The sequence below is a fragment of the Cnephaeus nilssonii genome, assembly GCF_951640355.1.
Source record: "Cnephaeus nilssonii genome assembly, chromosome: 12".
Lineage (NCBI taxonomy): Eukaryota > Metazoa > Chordata > Mammalia > Chiroptera > Vespertilionidae > Cnephaeus > Cnephaeus nilssonii.
The window spans coordinates 62,353,980-62,373,585 of NC_137083.1; the positions used below are offsets into that span (position 1 = coordinate 62,353,980).

The following is a 19,606-nucleotide window of genomic DNA, read 5'->3' on the forward strand; positions in this document are numbered from 1 at the left end:
GGGGATTGTGGCTGAGTGACACAGATGCTGCTGGAGTCCCAGGTGTTCCTCTTAAAGGGCCCCTGCACGCATTTACACAGTCTTGCCTCCTCTGAGCTCCGGTGCCGGGTGGTGGCTTTGGGGGAATCGAGGGACATATGGGGAGGAATGTGTTCATTGGGGACTGTCTGGCATCAGGGTAGGAACTTGGGGGCAGCTTTCTCCCAGATCAGGATGCTCACAGAGGTCATTGTTCATGTGCTGGGACCTCACCCATTGCAGAGCTGACTGACAGCCATATCTGAGTTTCCATCAGCATGGCCCACACTGTTTACTCCACCCTGGTGATTCCCTGAGACCCTGCCCCATCCAATTTGCAGCCTCACCCATATGAGTGGCCTATCCTGGCTCAGGCCTCAGACTTTGTTAAAATCTCTTAAACAAGCAGAAGCTGGAGTCAGCATGCCCCAAACCTATCAATAAAAGGCCCAAGACCCAGCACTAGCACCAGTCTGCCTTGCTTCACAGCTGGGCCTCACCAGGGCACTTCCTAGCCCAATACAAGTAGCCATCTGCAGATCTTTGGTGGCCCCAGGCAGTGGCTGACTTTGCATCTCTTGGGAGGCCCCAGAGCCAGTGCACCCAGTGGATAGCTTCAGATTACAATACCAGATTACCACTCTAAGCATCTACAAGCAATATACTCAAGGAGCAGACTCAGTGAGCACCAAAGCCCCACTGAAGCAAGTCCTGCTCCATAGAGTGTCTCCTGCATTGTAGACACAGCTCTTCCATTTAGACACAGCTAGTCCTCACAGCCAATTGGCCTGGAGTTCAATTCCTCCAAGTGATGCCAATAGCAATCAAGGCTCAACTATAAGATTGTACACACAGCCCACACAGGGCCACACCTAGGGTGCCCAGCTCAGGTGACTGGGGAGATTGAGTCACTGGGCCCTACAGGACCCCTAATACACAAGGCCATGCTACCAATTCCAGGAGACATAACAGCTCTACCTAATACATAGAAACAAACACAGGGAAGCAGCCAAAATGTGGAGACAAAGAAACATTACAAATGAAAGAAATGGAAGCAAGCAAACTACTGTGACACAGAGTTCAAAACTGGTTATAAGGTTACTCAAGGATCTTAATGAGAGCTTCAAGGGACTTAATGAGAGTGTCAAGGGACTCAGTGAGATTTTCAAGGATCTTAGTGAGAATGTCAAAGACATGAAAAAGGACCAGTTAGAAATTAAACATACACTAACTGAAATAAAGAATAATTTACAGGGATTCAACAGTAGAGTAGTGTATTCTGAGAATCAAATCAATGATTTGGAATATGAGGAAGTAAAAAACACCCAATCAGAAAAAAAAAAAAAGAATCCAAAAATATGAAGATAGTATAAGGAGCCTCTGGGACAACTTCGAACATACCAATATTCACCTTATGGGGGTGCCAGAAGGAGAAGAGAGAGCGAACAAGATATTGAAAACCTATTTGAAGGAATAATGACAAAAAACGTCCCCTACCTGGTGAAGGAAATAGACTTACAAGTCCAGGGAGGCCAGAGTCCTAAACAAGAGGAGCCCAAAGAGACCCACACCAAGACACATCATAATTAAAATGCCAAGGGTTAAAGACAAAGAGAATCTTAAAAGCAGTGAGAGAAAAGCAGTTAGTTACCTACAAGGGAGCACCCATATGACTCAGCTAATTTCTCAACAGAAACTTTGCAGGCCAGAAGGGAGTGGCAAGAAATATTCAAAGTGATAAATAGTGAAGACCTACAATCAAGATTACCCAGAAAAGCTCTCATTTAGAATTGAAGGTCAGATAAAGAGCTTCACAGACAAGAAAAAGCTAAAGGAGTTCATCACCACCAAACCAGTATTACATGAAATGTTGAAGGATAGTCTTTAAGAAGGTAAGAAGAAAAAATAAAAATAAATAAAAAGGGAAGAAGAGGAAATTATAAAAAATATGAACAATAAAATGGCAATAAGTACATATCTATCAACATTTGAATCTAAAAATAAAAATAAGCAAACAAGAAATCTAATGAACAAAATAAACTAGTGAATAAAATAGGATCAGAGGCATGGAAACATGGAACAGACTGACGAATCTCAGAGGAAAGGGGATTGGGGGACAGAAAGAGAATACCCAAAGATCTTGTATGCATATATGCATTACCCATGGACACAGACAATAGGGTGGTGAAGGCCCGGGGTGGGTCAGGAATCAGGTGGAAGGGGGCAATGGGAGGAAAAAAGGGGGACAAATGTAATACTCTCAACAATAGAGATTTTAAAAAAAGAGAAAAGGAACAAAAGTCTGCACAGACCATGTAACCATATATAGATGCTCCACTCAGCCATGCTCATAACAAGAAGTGGCACTGAGATATTATTTCTCACTTGTCAGGTTGGCAAAAATCAAAAAATCAATATAGTCTGTTGGTGAGACTGGGAAAATAGGCACACTGATAGATTGATCAGGATTTTGCCAATATCTGGCAAAATTATATCCATTTACGCTTTGGCCCAGAAATTCCATTTCTGGGGCTCCATCTGAAAGACACACTGGCAAAAATATGAAAAGATGTAAGTATATACAAGCCTATTAACTGCAGCATGATGAATAATAACTAAAGATGGAAACAACTGAAATACCAGTACAGGAGACAAACTATGTTAGCAATGCAACAGAGATGCAGTCAGCAGCATCGAGGCAAAAGCAAAATGCAGAACAAACACTGCAGTTTCTTCCCCAAATTGCAAGGGAATAAAATCTTACATTTTAAACAACAGATATTTGATAAGAAATTATTTTTTTCAGTTATATTTTTGTTTTTTTTAGAACATCCTTGTCTTTTAGAAATATATTCTATTTACACTCGAAATGTTATGTGTAGCAATTGCCTCAAAATAATCTCAATGGGGGTGTGGATGGGAGTTTAGGTGAGAAAGACTATGAATTGATCATTGTTGAAGCTACTACATGAGGATTTCATACCATTCTCCCTACTTTCACAGATGTTTAAAATCTTCCATAACAAAAAGATAAACAACAACAAAATTGTTCAGGCCAGAAAATTACATCTACGAGCCAGACTCAAACCCTGAGCTACCAATTGGCATGCATTGTCCTAATATATTTAATTGTGTATGAATATACATGAGGATGATGTAATGGTCCTATGTGTGGTTGAAATACCAGCCTTTTTTCACCATTTCTTATGGGAAAAATGATTTGGACAGGATTTTAAATTCTGCACACATTTAAAAATCCACACCCCTGGCCTAGCCAGCTTCCTCCTGGAAAGCGGCCAGCCAGTGAGTGTTTATGGAGGCCCCACTGACTCATCCACCTGGAAGGCAGGCCCTCCCAGTGTCCGCAGCCCCAGAGGCAGAGGGCAGGTGCTGGGAAAGAGGGCCAGCTGGCGTCAGAAAGAGGGTCTGTTAGAACAGCGTGGAAGCAGGTGGAACTGGAAAAAGCAAAGGATAGCCGAGTCTGTTTTTAACATTTATTAATCCAAAAATACATAAAATTCTACTTTCTACCCCAGGTTCTTGGACTCTCAGGAAAGGAGGTAGCTGCCAGCCTTAAGTATCTGGTATAATACCTAAGTGCTCATTATCTGTCTCAGGAAGGAGAAAGATCAGGAAGCATGGCTCAAACTAGGGAACCCCCAAATCAGGCCCATGCCCTGCTGAGGCCCTGCCAGGGGGACTTGGCACCGAGCGAGCGTGAGGCTTTCTGTCAGAGGAAAGGGGGGCACTCTGGGGCAATTTCCTCTTACAATTGGGCTCCCCGCGTCGGGGAGGTCCTTCGCTGCGCACTGGTGTTGATGGCTGAATTCCTCCAGAGCCAGCAACCAGAGCTAGCAGAGAGGCGTGTCCAGAAGCAGAGCCCCGAAGCAAAACTGGCTTCTGGCTTCCCTCAGCTTCTACAGGGAGAACCTGGACTCGGGCCTCTCTTCCCTCTCCTCTTGGCCCAAATCCACTCCCAGGAGAGCCAGAGATAGGACCCTGCAGCCAGGCAGGTGCCCCCGGGGCTGTCACACCTCCATGTCCGTCCACATAGCCTCCCAGGAAGCCTGTTTCAGTCACTCTCTGCAGCCTCATTGCATGCCAACCGGGTGCATTGGCCAGGGCTCGGGGCCTACAGGAGGGGCCTGGGCCACAGGCTGCAGCTGCTGCTGGGACTGCCAGATGTGATGGAGCTCCTTGAACTGTTCCACCATGCGGTCTTTGAGGTCTGGGTTTGAGATCTGTAGCCGGATACTATCGGCTGACCAGGAAAGCTCCCCTGAGAACATCTCCAGCAACAATCTAGCCGCTACGGGCACCACCTGGGCAGCAAAGAGAACAGGGAGAACGCAATAGGGCTGTCAAACGTAGCTGTGCATGAGCGCAACCACCAGGGGGTGGGTGGTGGACGGCAGCCACCAGGAAGGAGGGGCACCAAATTTTACTTCGAGCAGCCCTGGGCCTTGATTGCCTCTGGTTGCCACGTTCACACGGCCCAGAGAGCCCTGAGCCCCCACGGTGGGGCAAGGGCTTGTCTCAGGATTCCCCCAGTATTCCAGCCAGAGCAGAGCTGGGGGTTGGGAGAGGATGGTATACCTGTACAGTGATGAGCTTCTTCTCTCGGGGTTTGCGGTCAGGCCACTCCTCCCCAAAGCAGAAGAAGATTTCGAATGGAGGTGGGGTGTTGGTCTGACCCTTCTGGAACATGATGAGCTCTGCAGTAAGAACCAGACCCTGAGTCAGAGGCGAGAACCCTGCCCCTGGGTGAGAGGAGGCCGGGAGGAGCACGATGGGGGGGCCCTCACCGTTGAGAAAATGCTCCAGGCTGAAAAGTTTGGTCCTGACCTCCCGCTGGATGGGGTTGGGGTGCGAGCCGTGGGCGGAGGCGCAGGGCCCACTCCAGAACACCTTGCACTGGCATAGGCGGATGGCATACAGGTCCTGGCCTTGGAGCTGGAGGATGAGCCCGCGGTCCAGGAAGTCCAGCAGCTGGTTGGTGTAGAAGCGCTGCTTGTCGCTGGGGATGTCCTCGGGGCTGGGGAAGCGCACTTGCTCCAGGCTCACGGGGCCAAAGAGCTCCACCTGGTCCTGGGTGGCCTGCAGCTGGCTGTAGAAGAGCCGGCAGCCGTGCGGGTTGCTGATGGTGAGGGCACGGGGCGGCCGCCCCCGGTACTGGAACTTGATCTCCAGGTCCGTAACTGCGGGCAGAGGGGCAGGACCTGTGAGCCCCGCCCTCCCCATTCTGCAGCTGCTCACTGACTTTCTCTGCTCTCCCACTTATTCCCCCCACCCAAGGAGGGACTGGCATGGGCATCTTTATTTCTTTTTTCACCACCCTCCAACCTCTTGGCAAACCAACCCCCAGCACCGCTGCACCCGGCCCGGCCCGGCCCACCCGTCCGTGGGTTCTTACGAGGCAGCATGTGGGGACTGATCAGCAGGTCGGGCAGGAGTTGTTCGCCTGCGGGCGGCAGGCCGGCAGCCAGGGGCCCAGGCGGCAGGCTGGGCAGGGCCTCTGGGAGAAGCTCTCCAAAGGCAGTAGAGTCAGCAGGGGCAGGGCCCAGGAGGCTGGGGTCTGGAGCAGGGGGGCCCAGCACCACAGGTGGCTGGAGAGTGGGTGGCCACTTGGCTTCTTCTTTGGGTAAAGAATAGGGTGCCATGGGGGGGCCAGGCTGCACTGCTTCTACAGAGGGGGGGGCGGAGGGGGAGAGAGCTCTAATGCCAATTCTAGGAACTGCCTCCCAGGCCCACTGTTCCCAGCCTGGGCCTCCCACACACACACACACCCACCCCCACCTTCAGCCCCTCCCAGGTACCGAGGGTACCTGCAGCTTCTCCTTATTCTAGGCCCCCAACCACACCACCTCCCGGGCACACCTGTGAGGCTCAGGCTTGGTAACATCCTCTGGAGCTGAAGTGAGGACACGGGCAAAGGAGGAGGGAAGAGGCCAGAGAGACGAGGGAGAACACGTTATTACATTGATCTGATGCTGAAGAACTAACGCATGAGAACCACAGGCCTGTCCCCAGGCTTCAGCTTAGCGGAGGCCAGGCCCCGCCTCCAGTCCCAGTCCTGCTGCCCCAGGCAGGCAGTGAGTCCTCAGCGCCTCAGTTTCCGCACCTGCCTTCTGAACAGGCATAGTAGCTACCACACCCGACCTGCTGTGAGGGCCAGTCAGGGAGTTAAGGTGGTGACTTTGTTTCTATGCTCAGATCCCAGGGAGGAACTCAGAGTAGAGCTGCAGGAAGAGCAGGCTCCCAGAGGAATGGGGCTGCCGGCTCCAGGAGCAGAGGAAAACCGAGAGCGCCCCCACCAGGCTCTTCCCAGCAGGGCAGGCAGACCCTGGGAGCATGACCTGCTGCTCACCTCTTCCTCTTCCTCCTCCTCCTCCTCTCCTGCACCACAAATGTAATCCTCACTGGGCTGTGACTCTGCAGACGGGAGAGAAAAGCAAGACAGGAAGGGAGTCAGTGGGGGAGGAGAAGGAAGGCCACGGGGCCTCATGTGGCAGCTCCTGCTGTGGCTTCTCCCCTGCCCAGAGCTGCCCAGTGAGGTGAAGGGCCGCAAAGCCTTCAGGAATCAGTAGGGACCTCCCTGACCCCATGGCACTCAGCTCCTGGGCCACCGAGAGCCAAGAACAAGGGCTGGCTGAGGAAGGCAGACTGCGGCCTGATCCATGCCACGCCATTCCTGGCCCCACAAAAGGCCCATCCAGGTGACTCCCGGAAGGCCTGGGTGTGATGACCTAGCAGCATGTGCCTGCCCACTGCAGCATGGAAGGCCTGGGCTTTCAGGCACGGCCTCCGAGGTGGCCCGCACGGGGCTGGCACCATACCTGCAGCAGCGGGGCCGCTGGAGCAGACCTCGTAGATCTTGTAGGGCTGAGGTGGCATGTCCCGGGGCCCATCATAGATGAGGCGGAAGTCGCGGCTCTTGTTAAGGGCACAGCGCAGGTTGGCCTTCCACTTGGCCGGGTCAGCCTCGTCCACCCCCTCCGTGTACTTCCCCGTCTCCTTGGCCCAGGCCTGCGGCAGGAAGAGAAGACAGGCAATGACAGAGAGTCTCACCTCTCACCAAAGCCTGACTCTCCTGGCTGATGGGAGTTGTGGTCTGCAAGGTGGGAGCTAGGACGCCAGGTGCTTTGAAAAGTGTTACATTCACTGCTCCTGGAGGGTGACAGGCACAGTCTCCAAGGAGGATGGTGTGACGTGGTGGATGAGAGCATGGGGTCTGGGTGTGGGTGTGGGTTGGGATCCAGAAACTGCCACCACCAGCTGTATGCCAGGGGCATGCCATTTTGTCTTTCTTTGCTTTGGTCTCCCCATTGTAGTACCTACTTCACAGGGTGGCCGTGAAGACTCGAGGGCCCATAAAGCTCTCCGAACTGACTGTGTCTGTGCTTGGATAGGCTCTGTACACTTGAATTGTGGGTATCATTATTCTGGAGAGCAATTTGGTTGATACCAGGATTACAAATGTTTCTACCCTTTAATCCAACCATTCCAGAAGCGTCCACACAAAATTCTGCACATTCAAGGTTATTCATTGCAACACTTTGTAAAAGCGAAAGACCCGAAATAACCTAAATGTCCATCAATGGGGACTGGTTAAATTAACTATGGAAGACTGGGAAGCAAGGGGGAAAAGGAGGAAGCTTTTGATGTACTGACATGTTGTGATCTCCAAGAAACATGAGGTGCAGGAGAGTATGCATGTACCTCTATCATTTTGCAAAAGTTGGGGAAAGGATAAGGACATATTTTTTTGTATATGCACAAAAATATCTCAGGAAGGATAAACAAGAAACTGATACTAACTGCCTCTAGGAAGGGGGTGGGAGGCTGGGACGGGTGGAAGGGAGACTTTTCACTGTAAACCATTTTACACTATTCAAAAATAGGAAATGGATTTGAAAAGAACCTTGAAAAGGTCTGGCCGGTGTGGCTTCGTTGGTTGGATGTTACCTGTTGCATCAAAAGGTCTCATTCCCCTTCAGGGCACAGGCCCGGGTTGAGGGCTCAATCCTTGGTAGGGAGCATGTAGGAGGCAGCCAATCCTGATGTTTTCATCTCACATTGATGTTTCTCTCTCTCTCCCTCTCCCTTTCTCTCTCTCTCTCTCTCTCTCTCTCTCTCTCTCTCTCTCTCTCTCTGTCTAAAAATCAATTTTAAAAAATCTTAAAAAATAAAAATGGCCGAAACCGGTTTGGCTCAGTGGATAGAGCATTGATCTGCGGACTGAAAGGTCCCAGGTTTGATTCCAGTCAAGGGCATGTACATTGGTTGCGGGCACATCCCCAGTAGCGGGTGTGCAGGAGGCAGCTGGTCAATGTTCCTCTCTCATCGATGTTTCTAGCTCTCTATCCCTCTCCCTTCCTCTCTGTAAAAAATCAATAAAAATAAAAATGTCCCCAGGCCTTCCACCCAGAGTTGCTGATACACTTGGCCTGAGATTCAAAAAATAACCTTGAAAAGGTAAATATCAAGTGCAAGGACTAAAGAATATATATCCAGCTTTAAAAATAAACATTCTCTTTGACCCAGCAATTTTTAACTCTAGGAACTAACCCCAAAGACAATCATTGAAGATGTGCAACGGGTAAGAGTTTAGAGAATGTACCTGGCAAAGTGGTCTTCAGCGCTGAAGCACTAAAAGCAACCTGAAGTGTCCAAACACTGGGACTGGGTGGCTAACCTGTGCTGGACCCCTCCAATGGAACCTGCAGCAGTCACTGATGTTGAGTGAAAGAATGCAGGTTACAAAACAATATATAGTTTGATTCTACATTTGCATTTCATAGATGCATTTGTGCAGAAAACAAAATGCAAGCAAAAAATAGTCACAGTAGTCACCTCAAGGTGTTAAAATTACACTGCTGCCTGCTGTCTTCGGGTGTGTGTACACCAGACAAGCACCCTGCATGTGTACGCGTGTGTAATGAGAATGAGACAAGGACAAAGGGGAGGAGAAGGAGGAAGGTCTTCTGGGGGCGTGTCAGTCCCCACCTTGCACTGGGGATCAAGTTAGAAAAGCTATACCCTGTGGTTATGCCTGTGTCCCCTTAGTCCAGGCCCCGGGTCACCTGCAGCAAGACAACGGGATGAGTGGCCAGTGTGAGTGGGAATGGGGGTCCTCTTCTGGGGGGTGGGGTCTGTCCAGGGCTTACCTTGAAGATGGTGTTATCTCCGTCCTGGCTGGGGCCGTGCCTTGTGGCATGGCGCCAGGGGATGTAGAAGAATTTCCTTTCGCCATTGACCCATCGGAGCCCTGGGTACTGGCAACTGTTCACCTGGGCCACCAGCCAGGGCTTCAGCCGCACACGGCGGGGTGGAGGGGGGACCCCGAGGGCAGGCTGGTTCATGGCAAAGGGGTCTGCAGGAGAAAGACAGAGGGGTGCGTCAGCAGATTTGCTGCTAACCACTCCTTTGGCAGAGGGATGGTGGGGCGGGGGGGGCTGCTCCAGGGGCCCAGCCATGGCGTTAGGACTTTCTCTTCCTCCCAGCACTGGGGGCTGGAGTCTCTCCAGTCCATCCAGGTGCTCAAAGCCAGTTCCCTTCCCAACCATCAGCTTTCTCGTCACAGGGTCCCTGCACCTGCGCTGTGTTTGGGGGGAAGGGAAGGAGGGGGTTACACTGTAGTGGATGTCCCACCCAGATCCCTCTACCAGATAGGGCATCGCTTCCCCAGCAGTGAGGAGGCTGGCACAGCAAGAGGCTCAGAGCTGCCCATCTCGAAACCTGCCCGCTTTGGCTCACTCCAGGCTAGGCCCACTCCTCCCCTCGGGAGACAGCCGTGGGCAGTGAGTGATGGACACACAGGGACAAAAGGCTTCAGGTGGAGCAAGCTGGTGCTCCGGTGTGCACCCCAGGGCCCAGGGGCAGGCTGCAGCCAGCCTCCAGCTGATTCCACATCCCTGCTTAGCATTCTCCCAGCTCCACCCTGCCCCCTCCCTTCCCTCCTCCCTCACTAAACTGCTGCCGGGGTGTTTCTCAGCATCTAAAAGGGTTCAGGAATCTGGAGAAGGGGCTGCATGTAAATTAGTAAAGAGACTAGAAATATAAATTTGGAAGGCATTTTTGGGAGCCAGAGGAGACTTAGCTATAGCAACCAAGTTCCCTGAATCTCTGGACCCCTAGCTTTTTATTAACACAAATTGCCCTAAAGCAAAGCAGATATACATATCAAAGGCAAGGTTTGGTATACAGTAGGCACTGTCAGGTTGGAGGAACTGCCCTGGCTGTCCCAGTAGGCGGCAATAATATATGCAGATTTTCAGGTTTGGGAAAATGCTTTCAGCTATTCCAACAGGCAATAATATGTATCTTCAGCCCTGCTGAATATAGAAGCCCATCAACCTTTTGAGGACTTCTTGCATTTATTATGACATGCTGGAATTAGCTTCCAGCAAACTGCCTTCTAGGAAAACTGGCCTATGAACAAGGTAGACCTGAGAATGGAGGGATGGTTTCCACACCCAGTCCTCAGAGCTTCCTTTCTCCCTCTGTTTCCCTCCGGGATCAAGCTTCCCCCACCTGGACTTCTTGAGCGAAGTCCCATCAGCACACTCGGTCTACCTCCTGCATCACCAGACTTAGGTCCTATCCTTATAAAGCCATCAACTTCCTAGACTGAGGCCTCCCCGCTGAGCCATGCGTTCTTCCAGCAATTGGTAAGCACCAAACGCTTGCCAGACCTGTGCAGCCCAGAGCCATGGGGACTACAGAGGTGAGGTCTAACGGCTGCCCACTGGGAGCCAGTGCCACCTCCCCAGGCCAGTCTCTGCCTCCCATCCCCTCTGATCTAAGAGAGGGAGACCAGACCCCAAGACCCCAGAGGAAGGCTGCAGGGCGGTGGAGGGGCGGGGGGAGCTGTGACGGAGGCAAGGGTCCAAGGCAGGCGGCCAATCAGGGGAGGAATTGCTGAAGGAAATGGGATATCAGGGCTGGTGCTGTGAACACTGTGGGTGGGGATGAGAGTTATCCTTAATATCTGCGGTAGCGCCATGCACAAAGGGACTAGGGTTTGAGTCAACACCAGGACAGCCTCAGGTTGAAGAATTTTCCAACAGCTAAAACCATCCAACCGAGGCTGGGCTGCTGCCTGGGGGTACTCAAGCCCAGTAGGCTTCCTGGCCTGCTTGGGTGGGAGACTGACTCCTCTCTGTTGTTCCACATCCGCTCTGGCCTTGGAGCACTGAGCCTCAGTTTCCCCTGAAATTCCCTGACCAGTACCTTTTGGGGTTGTAGCTGTTAAGTGCCACCTCTTGCTAAGAGGTCTCCATCTGCAGGCCTCTCCTCAGAGCAGGTCCCAGCTCCAGGCTGGGCAGGGGAGGGTGGGAGAGCTTCCAGCCCTGCCCCCAGGCCTCAGGAGACGGTGGCTCAGTTCCCCTTTCTGTACCAGCCTCCACCCAGCACCAGGGGAAATGAAAGTGGCCAGACCGGACAACTCGGAAACCTGACTCACTGGGAGCTGGGGGAGGAAAGGATGTGGAGAGAAATTCTCAGTGGGTCCCTGAGACCAAATTCTCAGTCTCTTACCCCAGTGGTCGGCAAACTGTGGCTCGCGAGCTACATGTGGCTCTTTGGCCCCTTGAGTGTGGCTCTTCCACAAAATACCACGGCCTGGGCGAGTCTATTTTGAAGAAGTGGCGTTAGAAGAAGTTTAAGTTTAAAAAATTTGGCTCTCAAGAGAAATTTCAATCGTTGTACTGTTGATATTTGGCTCTGTTGACTAATGAGTTTGCCGACCACTGTCTTACCCCATAGCCAACCCCAGCCCCCGCCCCCCACCCCCCAGGTCTGCTGGTGGTCATTATACATTTAGTGTGGTTCACAGCATTGGGTCGCCACCCCCCAAGGTCTTGGTCCTAGAATAGGAGCGACTGTCAATGGTGGCAGGCAATTCTGGTTAAGTGACGGTGGACAGAGGAAAGCTCTGTTGCCACCGAGGGAAGGCAGTCTTCCCTGAAGACCCCACATATGGTCGGCCCACAGCTGTGCCAGGGGTGGTGCAGCTGGGAGAGCAGAAAGGGCTAGGAGGAAGTCGGGGTGAGTCTCACGCCTGGCCCTGCCCAGCACTGCTGTTCAATGCAAAGGTTTGGGAATGATCTCTGGCCCCATGTCAGAGAGGCACAGCCTCTTCAGGAAGCCCAGGCGGGGGCTGTGGGAAGGGGCTCCCACAAGAAGCCGGCAGCACCAAGGAAGGGTCTGTGCGGCCACCACCGGAGGGTCAGCCCGGTGCACCAGGACCCAGCTCCGTGTCAGCCTCCCAAGGACGCTCCTGCTGCTGGAGGCATGCTTAGGTCTCATTCGGACCATCCTAATGCCAGGAGTTGGGAATTTTAATCTTTGTGCCTCATCCCCCCAGACAGACACAGTTGCCCAGATTTCCCAGGGAACCCCAGAAGCTACAGGGCAGCCCTCAGAAAGTCCATGCCAATGCTGGTGGGAGGATTTGACTTGCCCTCAGAAGGCAGCGCTGGCCAGGGGTCTGCCTGCAAAGTGGGAAAAGATGGCAGTGCCTGCATCAGCTTCCATGGAAACGCCCACAGAGGTGTGGGCTGCTCAGGACCCAAGGGAGCCCCCATAAGTGAAGCATCTAGCCGGACAGCCAGGAGCCCCTCTGCGGTGGGGGAGGCCCCACAACTCACACCAGGGCCCTGAAGTCCCAGGAGCCACCCCATGAGGCGCCTGGAACACTGGGCACCAGAGACCCCTAGGGGAGAAAGCACCTCAGCCCCAGACAGAGGGCCGAGCAGCAAGCCCCTTGCCACCTCCCGAGTTCGATTCACATTTGTCTCTGCAACCCCACCTCAAGCTCAGGAAGAAGGGGGAGTGGGGTGGTCCCTGCACCAGCGGGACCCTAAAGCCTGCCCGCTCCAGGTGAGCTGGCCACACCATGGGACCAGTGGGAGGGGGGAGGGGGGAGGGGGGAGGGAGGGGCTGGGGCAGCAGGTGCGGCGGGAGGACGCCTCTCTCGGCCTGCTGCTCCCGACTGCACTGCACGGCGGGGGAAGGCCGAGGCGCAGGGGAAACCCCTGGGCTGGGCCGGGAGATAAGAAAGGGTGTTTTCCCAGGCCTCCCCGGACTTGTTGGGAGCCCGGCGCCCCGGGCCAATAGTTCTGGGGAGGCTGGGGGCTCTGCCTCTGGCCCGACTGCCCTTCCACAGGACCCGTGGCTCCCTCCACCGGCCCGCAGCGCCCGGGCGGCTCCTGGTCATTCCCCGGACCCTGCGGGTGGGGCTGCGCCGCGGGTTCGGCCCCAGGCGGGGTGCCCGCGGGCTGCCTGCGGGGGGGGGGGGTGCTGGCTCACGGCCGGTCTCAGGCCGCTGCTCCCGCGGGTGCCCACGAGGCGAGGCAAGTCCCCCCTCCCCGCCCGGCTCCGGGGTCCCGGGAACCCCCGCGCGGAGGGAGGGCGGGCGCCGGCACCGCCGCCACACTGGTCCCTTTGCCCACTTGGAGACTCCTCATTGCTCGGTTTGAAGTTCGAGGGAAGGACGTAAAGAAACGAGCCCTGGAAGTGTTGAGCCCGAGGTTCTCAGGGGGCGGGTCAGCGCCTCCTTTTCGGAGCCTCTACCTGACACCGTCTTCCCACACTCCGGGCCCGAACGCCTGCCACGGCCCTCAAGATCCTGGGCGGCTAAACCCTTTGTGCCCATCCGCTTACCCGACGGGGTGAGGGGCGCCCGGGAGAGAGCACAGAAAGGCGTCAAGGCCAGACGCCTGCCGGGCGCCCGGGGCTCCCCATCCGTCCTTGGCGAAGCGAACGGAGGGGGAGACCAGCAGAGCTGGCGCCTCTGGCAGCGGTGCCGACCCCGCCTCCCGGCCGCCGGGCTCCCCGGGCCCCTGCGGGACGAAGGCTGCCGGCGCGGGGCACCCTGTGCTGATCGGGACCGGGGAGGCACCTGGGAGGCCGCCGGACTCGCGGGGCGCGCCCTGCACTAGGCGCCCACCGAGCTCGAGCGCCCAGCGAGCCGGACGCGGACCCCTCCCGCGCCCGCCCCGCTCCAGGCCCCGCCCGCCAGGCAGGTGTCCCGCGGGCGCGGAGGGGAGCGCGCGGCCGGGACCTACCTGTCAGCGGTGCGCCCGCGTGGCTGCGCCCGGAGCACCGGCCGGCGGCGGGGCCGACTGCGCCCTCCGGAGCGCGCCTGCCTCCCGCCCGCCCGCCCGCCCGCCCGGCCGGCACTTCCGCATCGCCCGCCCCCGCCCTTGGGCCGCGGCCGCCGAGCTCCGTGCGCGGGCAGCGCCCCGCCCTGCCCCATGGAGCCACCCTCGAGCCGCGCACTGACCCGGCGACCGCGGGCCAGGCCTGAGCACCGGGCCCGGCGGGCTCCCCTCCAGCCCAGAGCCTCCCGAGAGACCCCAGGGCTCCTCGGCAGTCAGTCCGGAACCGCAGCATCCGACCACCCCAGCCCCACCCCACCCGCCGCAGCGCTCGGTGGGGCCTGGGAGCTGCCCAGCCGGCGCCCTCGGGAGCTCAGGGTCCGCGCACCGACCGCGCCCCGGACCGGGCAGCTGCGGAGCGGCGGGTGCGCAGTCCGGGCCCTCGCCCACCGCCCGCACCCCTTGCAAGGGTCGCCTCAGCCCCCGCCGCTGGCGCGGGGACCCCGACACTTCCCCCTGGACGTGCCTCCCTCAGGCTCCTCTGCCCTTTCCAACTCCCAAACCCCACACCTGCCGGCCCCGCTTCCCTCCCTGGTCCCCTTGGGCCGCTCAGGGTCAGCGCCTCCGTCTGCCTCCTCTCCCCACTCACCGCGGCCGTGGCCGTCCATCCGCCCTGCTGAACGTTTTTCGGTTCCACAAATGGGCCTCGCTCGCCGACCTCAACCTTCACATGTCCGGTTCCTTCTCATGGAACATTCTTCGCTTCAAATGTTGTTTCGACATCACCTCCTCTGAAGAGCTGTCCCCCCTGGGTCGGCTTCCGAGCTCTAAAGCTCGTCCTGGCTGGTTTCATTTCATGGTTTTAAAGTGTGACTCCCACTGAGATCAGCTTAGGAACCACCTTTTCATTGTTTTCTACAGTAATTTTCAATAAAAATATTTTTTAAAAGAAGACCATTTTATCATCCCCCCCCCCCTTTTATTGATTTCAGAGAGGAAGGGAGAGGGGGAGAGAGAAACATCAATGATGAGAGATAACATTGATTGGCTGCCTCCTGCATGCCCCCCACCAGGGACGGAGCTCGCAACCTGGGCATGTGCCCAGTGGGAATGGAACCGAGACCTCCTGGTTCACAGGTCAACGCCCAACCACTGAGCCACGCCGTGGGGCAAAAAGAACATTTTCAAGTTAACCGACTAAATTTTAGACAGCAAATAAAACATATAAGTTCCAGAAAGTACTATTTGCCCTTTAAAGTTTGGTGCTTGTGTTTTTAAGAAATAGGGTATCAGTTGATGAATTAGAACTTTGGCCTTCCCCTCCCCTCTCCTTCCCTCTAGGAAAACCTTTGTTGCTGGTCTTCACACGAGATCTGTGTCATCACTTATTATGTGTTGTCCTTTTCTTCTCTTCTGTCTCTTCTTCTTTCTCCCCCACTCCTTGTAGCCCTGATATAAAATGGAAATATAATTATACATAAGTATTTTACTATTTGTATCTGCTGAGTATTTCACTACTTCATATTTTTAAAATTTAAAGTGTGGAGGGGAGAAAAGTGGATCCGTAGATTTTTTTTGTATTTTAAAAATGAAACTGGTATTTAATTGAAAGTGGTCCCTCACCAAATGGGAACCTTTTCCACTGGAGGCCAGTAATGCTTCATAGGAAATGTTATTTGTTGGACTAGAAAAAATAGCTGGGGCAACAGTCAAAAAGAACCTTCTTTTATTGTCAAATGCCCCCCACACAGGTGAGGTCCCCACCCTTAGAAACTCTGAACTTCATCAAGAACCGTGAAGGGGCCGGGCTGGTGTGGCTCAGTAGTTGAGCACTGACCCATGAACCAGGAGGTCACGGTTCCATTCCTGGTCAGGGCACATACCTGTGTTGCAGGCTCAATTCCCAGCAGGGGGCATGCAGGAGGCAGCTGAATGACGATTCTCTCTCATCGTTGATGTTTCTATCTCTCTCTCCCTCTCCCTTCCTCTCTCTGAAATCAGTAGAAACATTTTAAAAAAAAAATAAACAAAGAAAAAACCATGAAGGGGCTACTGCAGAGGAAGGACACAGCACTTGAGCTTCTCTCCAGCTCTGTTGTGTTCAAGCTAAGTGACCTCCAGCAGGTCCTGTGAATCTTGTTGTCTGTCTGTAAAGGGGAGATGATGTTACTGAGCTCAAAGTTCCGGTGTGAGGCTCTAGGGCAGGGGTCCTCAGACTTTTTAAACAGGGGGCCAGGTCACTGTCCCTCAGACCGTTGGAGGTCCGGACTATAGTTTAAAAAAAACTATGAACAAATTCCTATGCACACTGCACATACCTTATTTTGAAGTAAAAAAACAAAACGGCAAAAACACCCGCATGTGGCCCGCGGGCCGTAGTGTGAGGACGCCTGCCCTAGGGGAACCTGAGTTAGGAACCACTCTGGGCCAGAGACATGGCATAGGGAAGAAGGGGCAGGGGAGGAAGCATCACTCAGACTTTCCCAAAATGGAAGGGCCCTGGCCTCCAGATGCTGTTTTATAGCGAAATACAAGGAAAGGGGAAGTGAGGCTGCACCAGCCCCCATGCGATCACTCCCAGTTCCCCCCGGGGGCACGTGGGGAGCAGGGAGATGTGCCTCGGGAGCCTCCGCAGTGAGGGGTGTGTGTCCAGGTCCCTCACTCCCAATGGTGAGATGGCCCCCGCCCCGACTTCCCGGGCTGGGGCCTCACATTGAGCGTGTGAGCGTGTGGTGAGAGGCCTGGTTCTGGTAGAAGCTCGAGTGTGAGGGTGTGTGTGTGTGTGTGTGTGTGTGTGTGTGTGTGTGTGTGTGTGTGTGAAGGGTGAGGCTGTGTCACCAAAGGGAACTGAAAGAAGCTCAGTATGAGTGTTAGGGAGAGAAGACAGACATCCACCAGGCAGCTGGACAAGACACCAAGACACCCACCCAACTCTGCCCTTCAGTGCAGGCCTGGGCAGCTGCCTTTTCCCGAAACCTCCTAAGAGACCCACCCTCTCAGGCCTGGCTCTCTGGATTCCTGTTCCTCAGATACCCCCCTTTTCTTGGGACTTGTTGGCTGGACACTGAACTCTGGAGTCCAACAGGGCTGAGTCACACCCTGGCTCCACCACTCTGGGATGGTGGGACCTTGAGCAAACCATGGACTCTCATGGAACCCCCATTTCCCACCTGTGAAGTGAGAATGGTACCACCACTGTCACAGAGTGGCTGGGAGGCCTAAATTCAACACATGCTCAGTGAGAACCTCTACATGCCAGAATAAAGTGGCCCTGGCTGGGCAGCTCAGTTGGTTAGAATGTCATCCTAGTATGCCAAGGTTGCAGGTTTGGTCCCTGGTCAGGGCACATACAAGAATCAACCAATGTGAGTGTTGACCTATGAACCAGGAGGTCACAGTTCGATTCCCAGTCAGGGCACATGCCTGAGTTTCGGGTTCAATCCCCAGTGGGGGGCAGGTAGGAGGCAGCTGATCAATGGTGCTCTCTCATCATTTATGTTTCTCTCTCCCTCTCCCTTTCTTTCTGAAATCAATTAAAAAATATATCTATATAGATAAAGAGCCAGGGTCCGTAACGTCCAAAATGACCAAACAAACACCAGAAGTCAGTCCTGCAGTCAGTGCTGGGTCGCCGCGGTTGCCTGATTCCCTATTGGAGATGGTGCGGGCTGGGCTGAAGGAACCCCCCGCCCCCATGCACAAATTTCGTGCACCCGGCCACCACTAGTGTGTGTGTGTGTGTGTGTGTATATATATATATATATATATATATATATATATATATATATATACACACACAATAATCAACCAATGGATGCATAAATACGTGGAACAACAAATTGATGTTTCTCTCTCTCTCTCTCTCTCTCTCAAGTCAATAAAGAATAAGTTGTAATTTCAAAAATAAAAATAAAAGTCTGTTTTGTCTAAACCCCTGCCCCCCTGGAGCTTCCATTCTATGGAGTGAGATAGACAGTAAGTGTTCAAGTAACAAACTTGGTGGGTGCCTGGTGGATTGTTGTCAGGCTGAGCAGAAGGAATGACAGGCTCTGAGGTCGTTTCATCTCGGCCACTCTGGCTCCTATAAAGTGTATACTGTTTCTGACACACACATGTGGTAGCTTTATTATTATCAATGCCCAGGACACCCCAGCGGGGTTTCCTCCCCCTTTCTTACTAACTGCCGCCTCCTCAGAGCTTTTTGGGGCACAATCTGGAAGTCCCCCACTTGGCCAGTGCTGTCACATGGTCTCTAGATCTCATGTCCCCACTTCTCCCAAAGCGCAGCTCTTGCTATCGCTTCCCATGGCCCGAGGCCTAGTAAGCTGCGCGCACGCCCTCATGGGTCCCAGGCCCTGGCTCTCTGCTCCTTTGACCCAGTTAAGAACAAATACTACTTCCTTTTCCTTCCTGGTCAGTATCTTTCCTCTCCCTGATTCTTTGCAACCAGACTCCTGCCCTTTTTCCATAGATTCTGCTCTGGGCCTGGGACCCACAACTCCAGCAGGCCCTGACACTCTCAGAACTGCTCAGAAATTCCAGTCTTTGTCTTTTTCTCGCTTAACCTCTAAGATCCTGAAATTTCATGGTTGCCTGGGTTTTTCACCATTCGTCCCCTTTACTAGTAAATAACTGTGGCGGAGGCTTCTCATTTTGCCATGGGATTCTGCTTCTAGCTCAGCTCAGCACCTTAGCATCCTCCTTACCCGTTGCTGCCTCACCCCTGCTCTGCCTCTCAGTGCAATCATCATTGGTCCTGTTGATTCTCCCCCCTCATGTCCTCCATCTAACATCCTCATTACCCCCCACCCGCTCCACACTCACCAGTTGCACTTGGCTGATTCAAACACTCCCCAAATCTGCTTAGCTCAGCGTTTCACTAAAACCACTTCCCTCCCCATTCCTGAGCTCTGTCATGGAAAGGGTCACGCCTCTGTCCTTCCTGCCTGTCTGGAGGGCTCGCTGTAGAACACAAGACATCTGGATGAGGAGGAAAAGAAAGAGGAGGAGGTCTGACCTGGAAACCCCCGTCCTCCGGGGACTCCTGCAGTCAGAATGGCTGAGCCCCTGTTTGTGGGGCAGAGGCCACCCTGTTCCCACGAGATCCTGCTGTGGACCTCAGTGTCTTCTCTTGTCCCAAACAGACCTGGTTAAAGCCCAGGGTCCATGGTGACGCCCCCAGGGAGAGGCCTCCCATCCAGGTGCGTGAGGCATCATTGATGTGGGGTGTAGTGGCCACAGGCTCCAGAGTGCTTCTCAGCCAGATCTACCGTAAATCCCTGCAGCTCAGAACCAGGGGACAGGACTGTTGTCACTCTGAGATGGGAAAGAGGGGGATTCAATTCTGTACAGGATGTCAGGGTCATCCCAAGGGCATAGGGGCTCTCCTCAGCTCACATCTGGACCTCGGAGTGGTGGGGAGGTAGCAGAGCCACCATGGATGGAGGGGGTTCCAGGGGCAGCTCTGGGACCCTGGAGGAAGCGGA

General features: G+C 54.1%; 1 protein-coding gene across 3 annotated transcripts; it reads right to left on the reverse strand.

Annotated features, from left to right (window-relative positions):
* Positions 1 to 3,500: 3,500 nt before the first annotated feature.
* IRF5 (interferon regulatory factor 5) lies at positions 3,501 to 14,901 on the reverse strand. Of its 3 annotated transcripts, none has more exons than XM_079785706.1 (9): positions 14,770 to 14,901; positions 9,186 to 9,391; positions 6,855 to 7,044; positions 6,386 to 6,450; positions 5,896 to 5,929; positions 5,432 to 5,701; positions 4,824 to 5,216; positions 4,615 to 4,733; positions 3,501 to 4,340 (listed from the first exon to the last, which is right to left on the reverse strand). In XM_079785706.1, exons 1-9 carry the CDS (start codon positions 14,786 to 14,788, stop codon positions 4,110 to 4,112), a joined length of 1,527 nt encoding a protein of 508 aa, XP_079641832.1. In that variant the 5' UTR covers positions 14,789 to 14,901; the 3' UTR covers positions 3,501 to 4,109. The 3 variants fall into 3 exon arrangements, with proteins under 3 accessions (XP_079641832.1, XP_079641833.1, XP_079641834.1); XM_079785707.1 differs by lacking the exon at positions 14,770 to 14,901 and adding an exon at positions 14,088 to 14,190; XM_079785708.1 differs by lacking the exon at positions 14,770 to 14,901 and adding an exon at positions 13,684 to 13,935.
* Positions 14,902 to 19,606: the final 4,705 nt, after the last annotated feature.

Bases quoted from the DNA above. Each gene is read 5' to 3' on its own strand.
- IRF5 (XM_079785706.1), bottom strand. The intron at 5,930-6,385 runs GTGAGCAGCAGG...TCCTCACTTCAG, and splicing joins AGGAGGAGGAAGAGGAAGAG to CTCCAGAGGATGTTACCAAG. The intron at 4,734-4,823 runs GTGAGGGCCCCC...TTCTTACTGCAG, and splicing joins CCTGGAGCATTTTCTCAACG to AGCTCATCATGTTCCAGAAG.